We start from the raw sequence: 21,756 nt of genomic DNA, 5'->3' as shown, positions 1-21,756 counted from the left end.
CATGTTTTCAATAATTAAATTCTATTGATAAGCCAGTGACTTGTTAAAATTGTTTTAGTTCTATTTTGTACATTAGTCCTATTTTGTACTTCTTGCCCCCAGGGGTAGCATTATTTTGTGCATTAACAAACACAGACAATACCACTGCTATCCTCCGGCCCTCAGTAGCACAGCTAGTGGTTTGCAAAGTCTTCCAACAAAGTTGCGCTGCTGAAATCTCATGCCCTCCACTATGAAAAATCACAGTCTTCTCCCTCCTTCCACAACAGCCTCTGCCGAAAGCTTTACAGCAATGCTTCTTTGCATTTTTTTATTGATTTACCACTCAAGGGCTCACCCCTAAACCCATTTATGTGTTTTGCATGTCTCTTTGAATCCACAGGTTTCCTCTTCATTCCTTCATTTACCTTCTGTCTGTCAAAGATCCTGGACTGGCTGAGTTGGAGACATCTTCAGCTTACACTTGCCGCTGCACACCCACGGAGCAGTTTGTTAGAATGGCCTGCTCCCGTCTCTACTTCTTGATATAAAGTCTTAACTAGATCAGCTTTGAGCCTTCATCGGTATGGTAGGTATTGCTAGACACTAACATCCAGGGTAGCCAATGTCTGGCTTTTACTCTTTTCCTTTCATTTTCTCATCTACTAATGCCTAAAGCTATTCCTAAATTTGTGGTGTTAAAACAGTAACCTATCTTTTCATCTCTTGCCTCAAATATATGTACAGTAGATGCTGTAGCACTGGTAATACAGGGAAATGTACCAGATAACCACAAGGAATGTAAACATTATATGTCATAAACATGAAGTAAAATAATAGTAATTATAATAAAAGAGGATCTGGAGATGGAAGGAGGGAGGTGAGTGGGGAGAGAAGGAGAATAAAAAAGAATCAAGATGTAAAAAATTACATATAGGATAAGTGAATGAATTGTTTCACCTTCTTTTGAGAGAGATCAATTCATTTTGTAAAATATAGTTATGAACTCTTTAATTTTAAATGTACATATTTTATGGGTCTCAAACTATTATGGTCTTATTTTTACTATATCTCAAACTACCTAGCAATGAGCCATAGGCAGACTCTTCTGTTTGTCCCTTGACATGACTTGTAATTTTCCATAGTTTCCCTGCTATTTTGTGGCTAGCCTTTTCCAGGCTAATATTACATAATGTGGAAACAGCTTTATTAAAAGTCTCGGATTTCTTTTAACAGGAAGTGAAATGAAATATCAATACAAATAGAATAAAAACAATCTTTATGTCTCTATATCTATTTGTTTTTTTTTTTTTGTGTGTGAGTGATGCTGGAAATCCAATCCAGAGCCTTGTGTATGCTAGGCAAGTGTTCTACTATGGAATTACACCTCATATAATACATAATTTAAATCTATATGAATTCTTCATAACTCCATGTAGATATTTCCATTCAGATTTGGAACTATAAACTCATCTGTGTTAGAAGAGCTCTCTAAATATTTAGCCACACAAATCCTTTCATTACTGTGATTAGTGGTTTTCAAGGACACAGGGGATGGTAGAATTAGAATATCACACAATTATGCACTATTCTGCATTATACCCATAACTATCTAAGAATAACAATACTAGTACTACCAGCACTAATTTTGGTTAATGAAAACATACAAAGTCGGGATGAATGTGTTGCCCGTACTTCCATCCATCTAAAAATATTTTTCCTGTATCAACATTGTCAAGACAAGCTGCCTTCATATATTCTTTCTTTTTTAAACTAATCACTTAGTTTTTGTTCTACAAGTTGTTATATACCTTGGCTCATAGTTTAGAGATCACTTCTAAATTGTTTGCATGTTGGGTTTAAATGTTTAGTAGTTTTATTTCTAGGATTTCCTGGTCCAATATTTTTCCTTTCCTTGATTCCTTTATTTCTCAAATTCTTTCTGATCATTTCCAATAAGGTATTGTTATGGTTGCTACATTGTGTCAACCTTCTATTCTGGTGAGGGAATTGATGTATTTATGTTTGTAAGCAGAATAGTTATAACATCTTAGGCGTAATTACAAGCATGTTTTTATATCTAAAACTGGTTTAAAGAAATGTCTCCAGTTGCCAAGTTGATCAGGGGCAGATTGTTATGGTTGATACATTATGTCAACTTTAGGAGTCTAGAAGCTTAACTAAATAACTCAGCAGGTCTGCATCCTGGGGTGAAAAGGACATGACCTTTCTGCTCTAGGATATTGTTCATTGCGTCAATTTGAGAAGTTTAGAAGGTTAATTATGTGACCCAGCAGGGAGCCAGGATCCTTACTTTGTATTCACCCTGAGCTTGTGCAAGAGGAGGGCACGGAGAGGGTGTGGGTGTAGAGGACCACCCCCCACCCACCACGGCACACAGTAAAAGGGAAATGAGGAAGGATTGATTGCTGGTTCTTCAGAGGAGCTCCAGTCTTCACCTTCAGCTTGGTAGTCATCTTCTCGCTTCTGGTGCAGACTGTTTGGCTTCTGCCTAGGACTCTTCAGCCTTCTAGTGTAAACTCTTCGGCCTTCATCTTAGATTCTTCAGCATTCTGTTGCAGACCCATCAGCCTCTTGATATGGACTTACACGGACACTGCAGTGAGCTCCAGACCTTGGACTGGGCTCTTCAATCTCCATTGTGCAGATACCTTCTGCATGCTTCCTCATCCAACTCTGTGGCTGACCATTATAAGCCAAGCTTATAAATTCTTGTACCTTTGCATATTGTGTATTATGTCTGTTTCTCTAGTAAATCCTGACTGACACATGTATCCTACAGAAATGCAATGTTCTTACAATCTCCATCAGTATGTGGTTGTAAGGAACATATGAATATTTACCAACATCACTGAAAGTTCAAAGGAAATGCATGCACACCAGACAGCCCTGAAGGCTTGTCTTTGTTTCTGTGCAGCTGGTTGGTCACCAATGATTGGGGCAGTGGCTGTGTTTGGTGACCTCCAGCCAATGGGGCTTGTGCTGGCGGATGCATGTGTGACTAGGTAAGCTCATTTTGAGTTGAATGGAGGCAACAACCACATTATTTTAGTGTACTCTGAACTGTTACCTGTTTGAATAAATATCTGATGAAAAGATGAACAAAAAGAATGTGTATAAGCTATTTTGTAAGTGGATGTCTGTTTGTTAATATGTTTTCCTTATTTTTAAAATAAAAAAAAGCATGTGTATCAGGCTTAGTGATGGGCTCTGTGGGGCCGTAAAGGGAAAGCCAACCTAACAAATAAGGGGGATAAACTATATGTAACATTATTTTAAAAACCAACCAGAAAACAGTGTCAGATAAGAAAAGAAAAGAGAAATGTAGCAATTTATAAAAGACAAAATTATAACCCTCTAGGCAGACCAGTCACAAAGAAAGACTCAACAGAAAACCTATTTGCAGATATTTGCAAAAATAGTTTCTTAGGCCAAATTTTTTGCCATTGTTTTTGAGACAGTCTCACTATGTAGTCCAAACTGGCCTTGAACTCACTACGTAGCCCAGGCTGGTCTCAAACTTGGGATCTTCCTACCTCAGCCTCCTAAGTGCTTGGATTATAGGCATATCACATCACACCTGGATATTCTGTATATTCCTTAAAATTATTATATTATTAGCTGATTGTGGCATTCATGTCTATAACTCCCATACTTTGGCAGGATTAGGCAGAAGAATTGCAAGTTTGAGCACACTCTAGAAAAGTTGAGGACGTAGATGCTGCCTCAAAACTAAAAAAACAAAACAAAACAAAAGTTAAAAAGGCTGGAGATATAGCTTCATGTGAAGGACCTAAGTTCAATTCCCAGAAACACAGAAAAAGAGAGCAGTATATTAAAAATCACGCTGTTTTCCTCCTAGCACAACAAAAGAGAAGATTTTTGCCTCTGTTTTGTTTATATTCTGCTTCAGTATGCAAGGATGTGGTGTAAAGGTCAGGCCATTTCAAGCTCTTAATGTCCTCAGGCCACTTTCTAAAGATGTTATAGGTTTTCTGAATGAAAATTAAAATGCTACTGCTAAGGAGAAATTGAGTAAATGAGATATGGCTTATATATAGCATGTGCTAATTTCAGATAATGGAAGAACAATGGGGAAAAAAAGGAAAGAACCAATGAGACACAATTCTACTTTTTTTGTTTCACGTTTTTACACTGAATATGCATTTCCCTTAGGTAAAATTGTTTGACCACAGGGCTGGCCGCGTTTTACTACCATGAAGAGGACACAGCCCTTTTCTCAATGCCAACAAATAATTTTTAAACCTTGTTTTCTTCCCTTCACTCGGTGAGCAGCACTTTTGGTTGGGGAAGGCTGTGTGCAGGCAAAAATTACTGATTTCTCCTTCCTTCATGATAAGTACAGGCAATTTTGTCTACCAGGGCGTGAGTAAATAATTAGAAACAGCAGATTAATTTACATGAAATTGCTAGGCAGGTGCAATTTCCAGGGAAGGTAATCACTACAGCTCACAGGTCAGTCAGCTTGCTGTTGTCGTTACAGAATAGTTGAGAGGAACTTAACAGAAGAAAGTTTTATTTTAACTCATAGTTTTAAGCTTTCTGTCTATGGTCAGCTGGCTCTGTTGCTTTAGATCTGTGCGGATACCGTGTATCACAGCAGAATGGTGAGGAAGAGGAAGGGTCCTCACCTTACAGCAGCCAGGAAGCAGAGAATGAAGCCAGAGAGGAAGGGTTGGGGACCAGATGTAGCTTCCAAGGTCATCCCCTGTGGTCCATCGCCTTCCACTGTGGCCCAGCCCGCTTCTCCAGATAATGCCATCAAATTATGACCTCAATAGACTAACCAAACACCCAGCTAAGCCTTCAACACAGTGGCCTGGAGGGGGATATTTTAAATATCAACTGTATTAGCCATCTGAGTTAGACACAATACTCACATAGGAGCTGTTTTCAAGAACTTTACTTAAAAAACCACTCAATCAGACTTGTGACACGCTTCCTTTAAAGTGTTCTCTCTGCTCGGGACATCTCCCTTAGGGGAAGTTATGAAACAGTAGCTTCAGTATTCTAGGTTACTCAGAAACGAGCAATAAGAGAATGAGAAGCCATTGCCACTCACTGTTTTGACACCACGGGGCTTTGTCCAGCATATGTAAACCTGTGCTGACTCACAGGGATGCTTTCTAAACTCATTCATGAGAGGGATTTGCCAGTACCTTCAATCTTCTTATCATCTTCATGTCAGGAGCGAGATTGGAGTCTTTGGAATTGATTTGTGCACAGCACACTGTACTTTTTAAGGTCGTATGTGTTAATCCCTATAAGACCGCTGAGATTGACATGCTGTCAGAGATCATGCGTTTTAAGTCATTAGAAGACTGACGTGCAGGTGGAAGTTAAGAGACAGAAGCTGCTCTCCTTTGTGGGAGACCCCTCCGCTGGACTTGCATACAGTGAGTAATGTAGGGGCATGTAGGGGAATGGGGAAGAGAGTGTGCTGGTCTACCCCTGCAGATAAATCCTCAGCAAAAATTTTTCATTATATGGAATGGCAGAATTGGGAATTAGAGCAACTTCTGGTGAATGTGGATCTGAAAGTGTTCCTGTGAACCAAGCCAGGCTCACCTGTCTGTGTCCAGGGGTTCTGAGGAATTCTCATGTTCCTCTCACGCTGTCACTAAGCTCACCTTGCAGTGATAGGAGATCCTGGGATCTCTCTCCGTTAAATCTGGTAATTGGGACTCCGGCCAGAGCCAGCTTTCCCTGCCCTGTCCACTGCCCAGATAATTGCTGTGACATTTCATTCCTCCCTTCTCTGAAAGAAGCACTTCAGGCGGAAAGCTCATTCTTCTAGAAAGTGCTCTAGGCCCTCAGCTACAGGATAATTGCAATTCACAGTTTGGTGGCTCGCTCATTCCCTACACGGTCAAGGGCTGGTTTCCAGTTTGATTACTGAGGCAAAATAAGCCTGGGCAGATACATAAAGTTATTTCTCTCTTCTTTCCCACTTGGTAGGAGGGAGTTAAAAGCAGATAAAAGTTCTGAGTAAACATCTTTACTTGGAGTGCAGCAAGAAGTTCTTGTTCTGCCAAACTGATAAAATTTCAGAATAGAATACATATCTCTAAGTAAGTCAGTTTGCATTATGAAGGACCTGGCGCTTCGCCTAACACACAGTCAGCGCTCATGGAACATTTGTTAAATAAGTACACATATTAGAGAACCAGACCCTTGTTCTTACATTAAACAGTGTTCCAAGATTTTTGCCTTTTCTGTTGTTGCCTTCTCTGGCAACTGGTTGATACTGCCTTTGAGTTTATCACTGTAAATTCTGTAAACTATCCTTATGCAGTGTTTGCATAGTTCAAAATACAAACAAATCCTTAGCTATATAGAAGGATCTTCATATCCTTTTTCACATAAAAGAGTAAAGTTTCAAAAACCATTGAAAGTTTCAAAAACCAAACAGTCTGATTGAAAAAAATAAGGGTTATAAGCCTTTTAAAACTTAAATGACCTTTGTTATTATTTGGTCTATATTTTATGCCAGAACTGTACAGCTCGGAGTGGATAAGCAACCTGTCCAGGGGTGTTTAAGAGCTTAATGACCAAGCAGGGATGAAATCTCAGGATTCAAAATATCTTGAATAAAGCACTTGCCATCAAATCTGTGAGCAAGAGATCATCAATGTGGTGATGAAGAGTAAAAGGGTACTCAAGTAATTTGGCTTATCTATCTGAAAATCCCAGTCTATGAAACAGACATTGCCAATTCTTGTATCATCAGTATTCCTGGACCCATCTCATTTAAAGAAATGGGAACATGAGATTTTATACTTGAAATGCATAATGATGAAAATATGTATTTTGTGAAGTTCGAAAATAGATATTCATTTTCTATATAATTCCTTTCTTCTTTGAACAGTGCCATCACTATGGGCCTGTACTAGGGAAGTAAGGCTTACTCTGGAACACACAAAAAAGCATGTCCTTTTACAGAAACTCAACTAAACTGTATTTGGATGGTTGGCAAAACTGTTTACAATCTGAATAGCACTGCCACATTGTGGAGGCCGGACGTGAAGATGGGACCCAAATTATATGAATAAAGGGCAGGACCAATCAGGGTGAGCATGAGACTCAATCAGGATGGTGGTGAGACTTACCACAGATCGTTTCATAAATTTAGCGAACAAAAGGAAAAATTCATATCAAAGGGTACTGGGGAAGTGGGGAACTTGTATGTGTACACAATACATCTTAATTCCTTCTTCATCTTCTTATCCCATCCTTCCCTGTACCCTCCAGCTCTTGTTATTTGCAAAATAACAACCCTTACTATTTGCAAAACCCCCATTTCCATTTTTCTGCAGTACTGTTTTAATCCTGTTCCCCTCTCTCACTCCACCCTCCCTCCATCCTTGTTACCTTCCCCTTCTTATCTTTGAAAAAAATCCCCCTACTTCCTATTACCTATTTCTTATCATCAAAAATTTTTCCCTACTTCCGTTATCTATCTTTTATTGTGCTCTTTATGCTTTGGGTTTCTTATATAGGAGAAACCATGCGATAGTTAAGCTTTTGAGTCTGACTTATTTCGCGTAACGTTATTGGCTTGAGGTGCATCCATTCATAAATGCCTCACACTTATCCTTCTTTATGGCAGAGTAGTACTTCATTGTATGTAAATGCCATCTTTTCTTTATCCATTTGTAATGAAGCTTCACGACTCTTTGTTCTGGATAGAACAAGTAAGATTAAATGAGGATAAAGAGTGTGTTGCTAAATTTGGCCTTTGATATCATTTTCTTAAAAGAGCAAGAGAAGATTACTCAGTTTTGACAAAAGTGACTTTTATTTTTCAATCCCATTAGGCGTTAGTCTTGTGATTGTTACTGTAGGTATAGTTTTCTTTTGAGGAATAATGAAAATTTTATTTCCTCTTTTCTTCATCTCTTCCCCTTTTTAGAAAAGGTTTTGGGAAAGTGCTAGCCCTTTTTTAAAATCTTGCCTTTTTTCTCTAGTAGTGGAAAAAACTCAAAGAATTGGGCTTAAATTCTGGTTCTGTTACTTGTCAGTGAAATAATTTAAAGTGATGTTTTTTAAAGGTGAAAAATTTTGACTATGAACTCATTCTTCAGATCTCTAGGACTCAAGTGTGTTTTTGAAAGAAAGACTATTTAACGTGAAACATTATTTTACTATCATTAGATGCCACTGCATCCATATTGGAACTACGTGAAGCTAATGCTAATTAGTAGCTAATTGCTTCATGGATAATCATTATTGTGTGGCCTTTGCTGCCGGTACTGTTGCTTCATCATTCACCATTTCCTGTAGGTAAGGACCACCTATGGGATATAAACTTTTTGAAGACAGGAAAAATATTGCATGCTTAAAGCAGTGCCTTGTGTTTGTAGAGACTGAATTTATTTGTGGATCATCTTTTAAATTAAATGGATGTCTCTGTGCTTGTGCTACCCTTCCAAAACCCTATAACTTGAAGGTCACTGTCAAAGTTTGAAAGTCAATTTCCTAACAATTATTGTACATTTGCTGCCTGTGTGTGAAACAGTTACATGTGATACAATCTCTCAATCTTCTTGTACTATTTTTTTCATTAAAATAAGAGATCTAATACAATTTAATACAAAGTAAAAGGATGCTACAAGTAACTGTTCTAATATATTGGGCACTTACTTCTACATCTCTTAGAAGCTGACTGACTATAAAGTTAGATGTACGTTTGCTTTCAGATTACTCATCATTTCCAATTAGGCAATCTTTGTTTAGCATACTAATTTTTAATGGAGATGCTAATTTCTTTTCTTATAATGTGCATTATTTTTAAAGTATTTCCTAAAGCATTATCTACCAAAACAATTGCAAACAGCAGAACCTAGAAAAGCATGTAATGTGTTATAATTAGGAGACTAAAAGAATTGAGTGCTCTCTGTCTTGACAGGTAACTCTCTCACACAAGAGGACGTGGTTCGTAACCTTAGTGCAACCTTGCACCACTGCTTACACTGCTAAACAAAAAAACAAATACCGAAGTACCTTCCATATGGATTATTAGAAATATAAACATTTGTACATAGACCATACTTCAATCAGCAAAATTAATTATAAATACTTCTAAAATTTTATAAGTTAAAGGTTCTGAAAACCAGCAAATTTCTGAGTTGCATAAGTGCCTCTTTCTGCTTCTGTGGGATTAGGGGAGATCCTCTCCACTGAGAAAATCTTTGATCACAGCTGAGAAAGGAGTAGGAGTTTAACCTGTATCCTTCATTGAACTCTGAGGACCATGAACTTCTTACCCCACTGTAGAAACAAAGGAAAGTGAGCAGCACCAGTAGTAACTGCATGTAAAGCTATGGGGAAGGAGAGGTGTGTCTTTGTTTTAGAAACAGTGGAGTAGAATCTCAGATTCACCCTGCAGCACCCCCGAGTGCTTGCTGTTTTGTAGGGTACTTGGCACAGCACCTGCTACATAATTAAGTCAGGAGAAAAACTATTTAAGAATTTATTCTAAACATAAAATTCAGATAGTTCCAGCTGAAATCTTCGTGATTAGCCATAGTAGATACACGCTACACTCTAGATTAATATATTTAATCTAGTTGAATAGTGAATTGATAAGAACTTCAGCAAAAGTAGTATTTCCAAATATGTTTGTAAGAAGTTTTCATAAAACGTTAATTTTGGCAACATAGACAAATCCTCTATGTTCATTTATTTATCACTATAATGCAAAACAGGTATAAAATAAAACAAACAGCAGTTTCTTGCCTTCTGTTATTATAAGGTAGAGATAAAATTTAGTTTCTTTCTTTGGGTTTTTTTGTAATTTTATTTCTCTCTCTGTCTCCCAGACACACACACACACACACACACACACACACACACGCACACACACTACAATGGTCACCCATCTATTTTATTAAGAATGAGTTGCTTTGTAAATATTTGGAAAGCTTTACGAGGTTACATATGTTTGGATTCTTATGATCATATTTTTAACTCAAATATATGGTCTTGATTACTTTTATTTGGCAGAATTTTAAAAAAAGTAATAGTAAAGCTTTATCTCTAAAATGACTGTAGTAAGTGTCACCAATTTTGCATTTTAAGGAAATGTTTATTGGTGATATCATGCTTGCTAAGCTGAGTTGAAATGACAGACTTTATTGCGTTTTATGAGTCACATCATCTCTGCACTGGAATTATGCACAGGAAACCATTTCCTTTATTTCATGAGACAGCCTGCTGAACATGAAAACACCGGACAGCTGAACCAAATTTTTATACCACTAATTTACAGATTGGGGCATATTAAAGCAAATGAGAAAGCTATTTCTCATCAAGTAGTCTGCCTGCGTTACCTGGTGATTTTCTTACTGACATGGATGTGTTTCAGCGGTATTACGATTACAGTTTGCACTTACTGCTCACACTAATGCATATTGTTTTATGTCACCACTTTGCCAGTGTTCCAAATGATCAGTTAGTCACTCTTGGACAGCTTTTCTGGTTGTTGGTGAAATGCCAGGTTTTAATAGATCATATGCTTAATGTTATCTTAATGCTGGACTCAACACTACTCCTTAATTTTTATTGTTGCATAACATTGACAACTTCCATTCTATCTCTCCATTCCTCTACACAAAGGAACTATATTCCTCACATTCTGCTCATTACGAGAAGCCCATTTACTCTTTTAAGCAGTGACTACACTCTAGGAAATGGGTCACTGCTGTGTGTCAGAGAAATATGTAAGTGTTTGAATGAAATATGTAACTGATTCTAGAAGCCTTAGGAGACTTCTAGAATCCTGACACATTACCACACATTGTGGTATTATGCTATTTCCACACCACCCTGGTAGTTGTTTATCCTGCTTTGTAAGGAGATTTCAGGGCATCTAATAGAACCCTGAAGAAAACCAGATTGCCCTTGGTTTTTCCATAGTCTTGGCAGGTTTTCAGAGTGGACAAGATAAATGTGTTAAACAAAATGTCGATGTTCTAAAATGAGTGTTCTGGACAGGAGCCTTTTCCCATTTAAAACCTGAGTCCTTTAAGTAGTTCTGGGTGGGCTGTGGCACTGGAAATTTTTCAAATATTTTAATGGTAGACAATGAGTCAGTACTTTTTGGAACTATAAATCGCATATTAAAGCAAACAAATGAATGCTTGGTACTACTAGGAAATAATACTTCATATGCATGTGGACCAGTCAGACTTCCCTTTGCTAGAACAAAATACTTGACATAAAACTAAGGAGGAGAAGTTTATCTAGCTCATGGTTTTAGAGGGTGCAGTCCATAGTCAACTGGCTCCAAAGCAGAAACACCATAGTAGAAGGATAAGATAGAAGAAACCTTCCAAACCATGAACCAGATAGAGAAGGGAGAATCTGAGAGCATGAACACATCGTTGCAGGTCACACACTAGTGACATACCTCCTCCAACCAGGTCCTACCTCCTAACAGCACATTCAACTGTGAACACATCAATGGGTCATCTTCCAAACACTCCCTTTCTGAACACATGAGACTTCTGAGGGATATTTTAGATTTAAATGATAACAGCAAGATTCTATTGTGTTTGAATTAGGAGAAAGATTAATTCATCTCACCCAAAAGATCCTTCCTATCAGTTTTTGTAAGGAATGTAACATTACTTTTAACCTCATTAAACCTATGTCAGTGTTTTTTGGTAAAACTGACCTCTGTTATAATAAAGATTATATTCAGAATAAGAATTAATTTAAGGTACAAGTGATCCTTACCAATAAACTAATGCCCTGACAAAAGACCTGAAATTCTCAATTTATTACCTGGGCTGAAACTATTCCAGCAAATTTAATCATAGAAAATAGTGGTAATAGTCTCTCTCTCTCTCTCTCTCTCTCTCTCTCTCTCTCTCTCTTTGCCTTTTCAGAGATGAAAAGTCCAGGGCCACATATGTAGAACGATATTGATTTTGGTTGATTGTAGTATCTCTATTGTAATTGTTATTTTTTTTTCTTTTTCTTTTTTTTTTTTTTTGGTTTTTCTCCGGTACCGGGAACCGAACTCATGACCTTGCGCTTGCCAGGCAGGCACTTTTGCCGCTGAGCTAAATCCCTAGCCCCTTGTAATTGTTATTTAACTACTCAAATTTCCAGCTATCTGCAGAAGATATATTAGAAGTACTAAGAATATTCCATAAAATTTTGGAAAGCTTCTTAAAATAATGGTTAAGTGTTTTTTCAAATAATTAAATGTTAAAAATCTGAACATTGAGAAAATAGAGCCCAGACTATATAAATAACCTTAAATCAATTGATTTTTAGATTATTTCAACAACTTATGATTTAATATTTTATGCATGTGAAAACCATTTAAAATATATATGGTTAATTTTATTTGTCTTGCATGAATATTTAAATATAACATACCCATAAAAGCACATGGTAAAAATATCAATAGTTTTTTCTTTTGGTGTCTAAACAAATCATCAAAGGCACATAAACTCAACTGTGGGTTTTAGCCCATGGTTCTTTGTATGTCTAGTACTCATTGACACATCTAATATATTTTTGAGGGTTGTTCTGTAAATGTAACTCTTTAAACCTAGCAAGCAGCATTCAAAAATCAAATCCTTTTCTCTCACATTTTGAAGTACTGTTATAGCTCTATTGGGAGAAATGCGAAGGCATCTTTCTACTAGTGATTTGAAAACTATTTGTCCATTAGATTTCTCCTATAGTTTTGCTTTTATGAGGAGGAAGAGGGAAGGCACCAACATATGACGGGATTAACTGTATCCCACTTCCCTTTTATTTCCTCTTCTGGAGTCTCTGTAACTTACTCTTAAGATTGGCTCAAGGGTGGAGATATTCATCTCTGTTCTCAATCCTAGATGTGCGCTGGAATCATAAACCAAACCACCCAACACATCAGAATAGCTAGCATAAAAAAGATAAAATATAAACTATTGGCAAGAATGAGAAGTAAGTGTAACTTTAATACTGTGCTTTGTGGATAGACACTGATAGAACCACTTGAAAAAACTGAAAGTATCTTCTAAGTCTGAACATGTTCATACTTGATAATCCAGAAGTTCCTCCTAGGAATATATTTAAAATAATTTGTACATATATTCACAGCAAAACATGAAAATAACATTCCTGCAGAACTATTCATAATAGATAAGAATTTTGCATAACCCAAATGTCCATTTGCAATGCAATTTATACATAAATGTATTAACATTGTAGATTACTATGGAGAAATCAGAATCAACAAACTACAGCTACATGCAGACACATTGTTATTGTTTCAATCTAAAATATCCCCCAAATTCTTATGTGTTTGGAAGATAATTGGATCACAGGGGTGCTACACTGGTTGGTGGACTGGTCCACTGATGAATTTATAGTTAAATTTGCTATTCCAAGGGCATGACCTGGAAGAGGATATTTCTGTTCAAGGCTCCTTCCTTTTCTCTCAGCTTCCTGGCAGCCATGACATGAGTAATGTTCTTCCCATTGGCCTGCCACCATTTGATTTCCTCACTGGAGCTGGCCAAGCATGGACTGAAACATTTGGAACTGTGAGCCACAATACACCATATCTCTCTTTTAAATTTCCAGTATTGGGTACTATACCCCAGTGACAAGAAAGTGTCTAAGACAGACATTGCAGAAAAATATCCTTATTAAGCAAAATAATCCAGCTAGAAAGAACTATACTGCAATTTCCATTTATATAAAACTAAAAAGACAAGGTAAACTAACCCATGATATGAAAATTGGAATAGAAGTTGCAACAGAGTTGTGTAGACTATAAGTTATTGGAAGGGAAACTCCTGGGACTGCTGCTTTATGTATATTCACTTCAGGGCTGTATTCGATTTTTCATCACTGAGACAATACCCAGCACTCACAACTAAAGGAAGAGAGGTTCACTTTGCTCATGGCTTCAGCCCAGGATGGGGTGGCTTCAAGGCAGGAACATCATGGCGGAAGGGCATGGTGTGCAAAGACATAGTTGATGGGAGCTGGGAAGCAGAGCAGGGGAATGGCGCCAGAGCAGAACAGGGCAGAGACTACACACAGACCTGAAGGCCACACCTCCATGACACACCCAGGCACACCTGGAAGTGTGTGCCACCAAATCTCTGGGTGGATCCCAAAGCCAATGAAGTCAAAACTCTGCCCTAACCACCACAAGAGCTGTTCGTGGCAATTCATTGAGTTATACTTTAAGATTTTTTTACTTTTCTACATGTACATTGTACTTTAGTAAAATTAACAAAAATTACAAATATTCAGCCTTAGATTCATATTCATTTGGTGGAAAAGTGGGACCCACATTAGCCGTTATGTGTTACTTTGCTTCAATACCAAGTTGAGATTCACTATTCTAGACTAAGAAAAACTTATGTTGCAGTTTAGATTCTGCTCAAACCGCTTCCTCCACCATATGACTTTAGAGTCATTGCTCCTGACCCCTCCTCAAGGGCCCCCAGAAGATGCAAGAGAAACATGTTTTCTTTCAACATACAAAAAATCACTGCTCTACATTTCTAGTAACTGTACTCAGAAACTGTTTGCAGTTCTTGTCTCCTTTCAGACCACTTGAAGTGCATTTTTCCAGACAGCAATACCTAGTCCATACATAGCACTGTGAGATCAGCGCCACCCGTTGGACACTTGGCAGAACAGAAGACCTTAGGTAGTCTTGGTAATTTGGCTCTGAATGTAAGCCAAGTAGAGCTCCCCACTTTCACCAATAATAAAGCTGCAGTTGGAGAAAATTTGGCATGGTCCAAACATTCTTTTTTCTTCAGCATATGTTTTCATAAATGTTTGTATTATCGTGTGAAAAGAAGTCCATTTCTGTCTATTTCACATTTTCCCCTTGATTTGTACTATCACTTTTGTTCCTACCAAAACTAAAAGTGTATTTGCCTAGTTTTACTAATATTTATGTGTAGTTACCCAATAATTGACTAAAACTACATTATAAACTTATATAATTTGAGTTGGCCTAAATATAACATTTTTGGTAGAAAGCAGAAACTGTCATAGGAATTATAAACACTGTTTAATACATGTGATATTGTCTTTTTTTTTTTAAAGCTTCACCTTAGATGTACGGTGTTCAATTTTGTAATTTTCATCCTAATTACATAGAATAATTCTGTTTGAACTAGCCAAATCCTTTGATGTTTGACTGGTAATACTGTCCACTATAGTGTCAGGCTGGACACTATCCTATTTAATATTATTTTAAATATTTGTCTTGAGTGCTGTGATTTCTTAAATGTATAAAAGTCGTGGGCTTACCTTGCAGTTTAATTTCTAGAAAGAAGTATAAACTAATTCTTAGGAAAAATGATTGGTTTTGTGTGAGATAGTTTTACAGACCAGGAGTGAGATGCATTACATTACATTAAATGATCATTTAATATGCCTCCAAAGTCACTGGAGTGATGTATCTAGAATTCTTTCTTTTCTTTTATAAAAAAGCATATTACTGATTTCTTTCTTTTTCTGATATAGCTGTTTTTTCCACTTTACTGCTAATTTTAGTATACCTTGTGTCATATAATATGACGCAAATCAAATTTATCAAAATCATACATTAATTGCATTAAAAACATCAACATTTTTGAAACTATTTCTACCCGAGATGGTATGTAAAAATTGTAATTTGAAAGCTTTTCTTAGAAAACTGTGATAAAGTAGAGTGCAGATTGGTTTTAATGTTATATAATAAACATTTCAGAAAAGTACAATTATATATATGCCAACTCTTCCATATTCATATTAGGTATGGATGGACTCCAGGATCCATAAAACTTTGGTTTATCCTGAGAGGATTTTATTCTACACATTTAAAAGGGAAAGAATTCAGGCAGTTAAAGCCACTTTATTTTTAGTGCAAATACTTAAAATTTGAGTTGGTTGAAATTATGTTACATCTGCACTAAAATTATGCATTCTAGGGCAGTTTTTATAATCACTACAAATAGAAAACTATGAAAATATTAAGGCATCCAAAATAATTCAACTTATTAATTTTTTTACTCCAATTTATAAGAGAAGTCTTAGAAATAAGAAGTGTTAACTTTCCCAGTTCTATTGTATTACCCTGAAGACATATTACCATTTAGACCAAGTATGACTTTAGGTGAAAGTTTAACTCTGAGAGATCATTAGCTTTATAACAGAGCTAGAAAATCATTTTAACACCCATATTTAATAATTGTATACCAAGCCTCTTTCCACAAAACATTTGAGGCAACATACCCTAAATAATAAGAAATAAAATAATTCAGGAAAGGAATACTGTAGTGGACAAAGTAATAGGAATGAGGTAATAGGAATGAGGTCAGGAATGAGGTAGGAAAAAAAGACATGGTCATAATGATTATTGTGACCAGAAGACTAAACTTCAAATTTGGCAGCTGAGCGAAAAAGAATTCGAGCAGTTGCTGGATCTATATATCCATGCACAGATAGTGCATAAAACTATTCTTAAAAGAAGAATCCAATAATGACATTATTTAGAAGGAATTGTGTGTTTGATTTAATGTCTTGTCTTTCTTCAGTTTTTTTTTTTTTGATTGAATATCCTTTTCTTTGTTAAAACACTGTGGCTTTTGCTGCAGAGTGAAAGTTGCGAAAGTTTTAATTAGAATTTAAACAGAGGCCACCGTAGTGATAAACCCTGAGGAAATAATTATAGATGACTGGGCAAGACAGAATCAATATAATTTCAATGTCCAATATCTAAATGTGGTTTTTTCTGCCAACATGCCAAACTGCAGACCTGTGTTTAGACCTAAATTTCCAGATTTGGCAAATGAGACAGTCAATAAGATATCATTGAAATTATCTTTCTAGATTCTAGTTCCAAATAGGTGATCTTATGCACTTTAATATGTCAGAAATAGTATTGATGTAGGGCTGTTATTATGCATATAAAACTTCTGGAAAATGGAAGCCCTTGCTGATTTATATAAATCATACAACAACTATGTTGGGAAAAGCAATTCACCAAAGCCTGTCTTTTGCTGCCCATCAAAAGGACACTGAGTGTATTTTAATTACAGTAAATAGGATGGAATTATGTTTTTTAGTTTAAAGATTTGCCTTAGTGTTTATATGATCAGATTCTGAATTGTATGTTCAGCATCAGCACGGTTGATAAACAATTTCAATTTGGAATTTCTAATTATATAAAAGAAATAGCAAAGTCAATTTTACCTGCACTTTTTAAGTTCAACGATCCATGTCCACAAAAATATAAAATCAGGTAAATCTTCCACTAACTTTTCAAAAACACTGGATAAAAATCTTAAATGAAAGCAAGAATTCTCTATCTTATGGAACTAAGTCTTTTCCTCCCTATGGAATAGCTATGTTGTCATATTTTGATAGGCATTCAGGAATATTTTATGAATCCAATTAAATGCACCAATGAATTTTTTTGACAAGAATGAAATGTAATCCATCATAAAGCAAAGATTGATAGTCATTTTCACTTAATCATATGCAATTTTTAAAGAGAAAAATTACAATTTTACTTGCATACAAAAATACTATAATAGTGTATGTTAAAATAATGAAATGTATTTTTTGATATGGTAATGTTAGAACAGTAATTTACTTATGCATATAAAAACATACAAAATGCATAATGTTTTGTTAAGGTAAAGCTAAAAATTCCATTAAAAATAAACCTATATTTCATGTCTAAGAAACACAGAACTCTAATCATCAGGTTTGTCATGCTCATGTTTATTTATCATTTTTATATAAAAATTAAATGGTAATCTGCTGTGATGTTAAAGACATCAAGGGTTAGAAACAGTTTAGTATCATTTGCTAAACATTTGCTATTTTAAATACAAATTTAGAAACATGATTGTTCTAAAATTTTAGGCTCTCTGAAATAGTAATATTTATTAAAAAATGATCACCAATCGAATGGAAAACGTATTAAAAACCTCATTTTCTCAAATAAATCTAAAATCAAGTGAAATATAAATGACAACACATTAGATTGAATGCTTTTGGTTATAAGTTACCAAATATATAAAAACAGTGTTTTAAAGCATCTGGACAAATGCCTCCTGAGAAATGTACAGGTTGGTTACATTTCCATGCTGGTTGCTCTTGCCCCCCAAGAACATGGTATATCTTCAAATCTGGTGTGTGAGTCACACTTACTGTACAAGTTGATTTGGACTGGTCATGTCTCAAGTGCTCAGTAGCCACACCTGGCCGTGTGTATAGGTGAGCACAGCTCAGCGGCCAGCTTCATTGTAGCTTGACTGTGCTTGGAATAGGATGGCCACCAGCCACAGGATGACTCCTCACTTTCTTCTGAAGCCCACAGGGGATAAGGGGTATGTGTGACTAGGCAATAGTCCGAGATGTTGGCTTATTTCACTGGCTGAGTCATACATCTATCCTTGAATTCTTACTTCTGTTCAAGCAGACAAAGGCTGCCAATAAAGGCCCCAAGTGCGGCCACTCCTGGAATGTGGATGCTATTGATTGCTTCCAAATTTCATGGGCCACAAGAACAGCATGGCTAGTAAATGAGAATCAGGGCATCCAGAGGAAGGAAAAAAACGGTACGTGACATGCAACAGAGGAGAGCCAGGGTCAATAACAGGCTTACGTTTTAAATCATCTAGGACTTGTTTTCATGTGTTGTGAATAATAAATTTTATTTTTTGACAATGGTTTAAAGAAACACAACTCAATTTTTCATCTTTGTACAGCTAACTTCTAAGATTGTTTCCTTAGGAAGATGTACTAAGATTTAGAAAATTTTACAGGATATTAAATTTCCAGGTAGCTCCAGATTTCTTTTCTTTTTTCTTTTCTTTTCTTTCTTTTCTTCTCTTTTCTTTCCTTCTCTTCTCTACTCTTTTCTTATTAGTATATGTTTGCAATATATGATGTTTACATTTATTTTGGGGAGTGACTTTCAAACCCTCCAGCCACACACAGAAAAAGAGCAGCTCATTTCTTTAAACCATCTACTCTGTCTGGAGTCTTCATATTTGTTCCCTCTATAATCTTTTTACAAAGTACAAGGTCTTATTAATTCTTGGCCATAATGGAATTGCTATGTCATTCTTTTTGATTTCTTTATTTTTCATAGGCCAATTTCATATCACAGATGTGAATAATGGGATTGATTAACTTTTGGAAGAAAACTTATTTTTCTATAATGAAGTCTCTTCCCTTTGTCATAAAATACAAGAGAATACTCTTTCTAAGGTAAATGACAAGTCAAGGTAGTCATCTAAATGAAAAGGGAATTTTTTCTTCCATAGGTTTTCCTTTGACACAGATAATTCATCCTCCAAAGTATTTATTTCCAAAAAATTAAATGATATAATGATTTTGATAATGTTTACCTGCAAAATTTAATGATTTAAATGAATAATATAATTTACAGAATTTTATAATTCTGAGTGACAACACTTTAAAGATACTTTCATGCCTAGATTTCCAACCATAGTTGAGACAATTATTTGTAGAATATAAAATTTATCTGTGCAGTTTCAAAAGCAATGGAATACTTTTCATAAATTTTACACATAGTTTTGCTTTCTCTGTATAATCATATGCTGAAGAAATAAATAGGTTATGTCATGAAAAATAAATGATGTCACCATGACTATTTTTGGCCATAGACAATGTATTTGTGATGAACACTGATGATGAAACTACAGCTGGCTTATTTCAAGCCCTGGATAATTCTGTAATTAAAAGTATCCTTCAACAGATGGTAAATGCTAAGTACATTACCAAGAATATACTTTCTCCAAGAAATCCAAGAAATGTCACAGGAGAAGATATCAAATAGTCAAGTTTACCAAATAAAATCTCTTTGCTATTGCTTTGAGAAAAGTCTTATTTTTATAGCACTGAAGGAAATATGCGGATATGGTGATATACACCTGTAATTCCCCGCAGTTTGGGAGGTTAACGTAGGAGGATAGTAAGTTTGAGCCCAAGCTACGCAACTTAGCAAGACGCTATTTCAAAAAAAAGGTGGGGGAGGGAGAACAAGAAAGACCTGAGTTCCGTGTTCAATGCAGAGGGGAATATTCTCTTCTTATTTAAGAGCTCAAATTAAGTCAAAGAAAATTATCTTCTGATGGCCTCCTCTGAGAAATCTGAAGGCATAAGCAGATGATCAGAATTTGGAAACTATTTTCTGTCTTTTCCCTTGGTCGCTAAAATATTTGCAGGTATTGTAAAGATGCAGTGTACATGATAGTTTCTGACACATGGCCGTCTGTCATCCATGTGCAGAGAAAGCAAAGGGGAATTATAAGTTAAATTAAGAAATGCCATAGTTAATACATGAGTAAGTACAGTACACAGTGTGTAAATACCCACATTTGAGTGTGTCCTGAAAGAGCAAGGAGACCAGAAACTCATAGATTTTCCTATTGTATCTATTTTCAGACATATAAAACATGATCACGTTTTCACTTAAAATCTAGCTCAGTTTTATAATATTCTGGTATCAAGAAAATTATCATTTTCTTTAGTCCATGCTAAATAGATTTTCATACATTGCAGCATATATTGATTGTTTAATGTTCCATTCTGACTGTAAAAGCAGACAAAACTTACTCTGTGTTCTGAATAATCTTCTTAATTCCTGAGTACATTCTGTGTTTTTAAATATGACAGTGGGTCCATGTTTGAATGTTTTATTGTGTGTAGAATTGTACAGCCATTTGTACAATTTAGAATAGAAGACTTCTCCAATAATGATACAATAAATGGAATTTTACTATAGTTTTTCACAAAAATATAAAAATCTAAAAAAATGTGTCACATATTTATTCACAAGAGAGAAAAAAGATTAGCATAGGTTTTAAAGGACATCATAGGAGTTTTATGCTCACTACCATCAATTGCCAAGAAGAAAAACAATTACTAAACATGAGCCAAATTATCTGTGCTACAATAGCAAATTAAAGATATATATATATGGGAGAGTCAAGGACAGAGAGACAGAGACAGAGAGTGAGAGGGAAGGAGGGAGGAAGGAAGGGAGTGGGGAGAGAGGGAGAGAAGTGGGGAGGAGACACTCCTATTGCTACTGCTAAATTAACTTTCACTTTGCAGTGCCCAGGACAGTTTGTGTCTTACATTATCAGGGACAAACTCACTTGGAATACAGTCTGTCCATGACATAATTTCTGTTATCACAAGGCAACATAATTACATGAATTTAATAAACAGCAAGCATAACAATGCTGAAATTTCTTGCCAGAAACAGGTTGCTCTTTTTGTACAGTTCCATAAAGCCTTACAGAGCACTACGCTAGGCGGGTACTGAAAGGTGGTGAAGATATTTCCTATTTTGATGAGCTCATAAGCAGGTAGCGGTCAGTATGGAGAGTTACAAGACTAATTCATTACTATCCAGATCTCCGAATTCTTGCAGCCACATCACAAATTGAGATGGGGACTGGGCATCAGGTGGAAGCAGTGGTATAAAAGGAAGGCAAAACACAGGAAGGTGCATTCCCATTGGAAACAGTTGAATCCAGGCCACTGGATTGTCACAGGGAGCAAATACTGGAAAGGTAGGTAAGACCACAATATGAGCTACCATAACATCTATAATGGTTGATATATTATAGTGTATCACTGTGTCCACTTGAGAAGTCTAGAAGCTTAACTATGTAACTCAGCAGTTCTATATCCTAGTGTGTGGAGGACCTGCCTTTACCGCTCTAGGAT

The 21,756-nt window shown here is 36.0% G+C and overlaps 2 protein-coding genes across 9 annotated transcripts in view; one reads left to right on the top strand and one right to left on the bottom strand.

Moving 5' to 3' along the window:
• Positions 1-845, top strand: part of Cd226 (CD226 molecule) — a 152,036-nt gene extending 151,191 nt beyond the window's left edge. For 7 of the 8 annotated variants that reach the window (XM_005373050.2, XM_013511309.1, XM_013511326.1 and 4 more), the window contains one exon: positions 383-845. In XM_005373050.2, the coding sequence (XP_005373107.1) occupies positions 383-530 (148 nt within the window). In that variant the 3' untranslated portion in view covers positions 531-845. The remainder of the gene's footprint in view (positions 1-382) is intronic. The other variant, XM_013511340.1, reaches the window with a different exon arrangement.
• Dok6 (docking protein 6) overlaps positions 1-21,756 on the bottom strand; it is a 424,913-nt gene that overhangs the window by 44,518 nt on the left and 358,639 nt on the right. The window lies entirely within an intron of this gene.

Source organism: Chinchilla lanigera, unplaced genomic scaffold (genome assembly GCF_000276665.1).
Source record: "Chinchilla lanigera isolate Chin_1 unplaced genomic scaffold, ChiLan1.0 scaffold00001, whole genome shotgun sequence".
Taxonomy (NCBI): domain Eukaryota; kingdom Metazoa; phylum Chordata; class Mammalia; order Rodentia; family Chinchillidae; genus Chinchilla; species Chinchilla lanigera.
The sequence above is the reverse complement of the archived record's forward strand: the minus strand, read 5'-3'. Positions and strand labels throughout refer to the sequence as shown.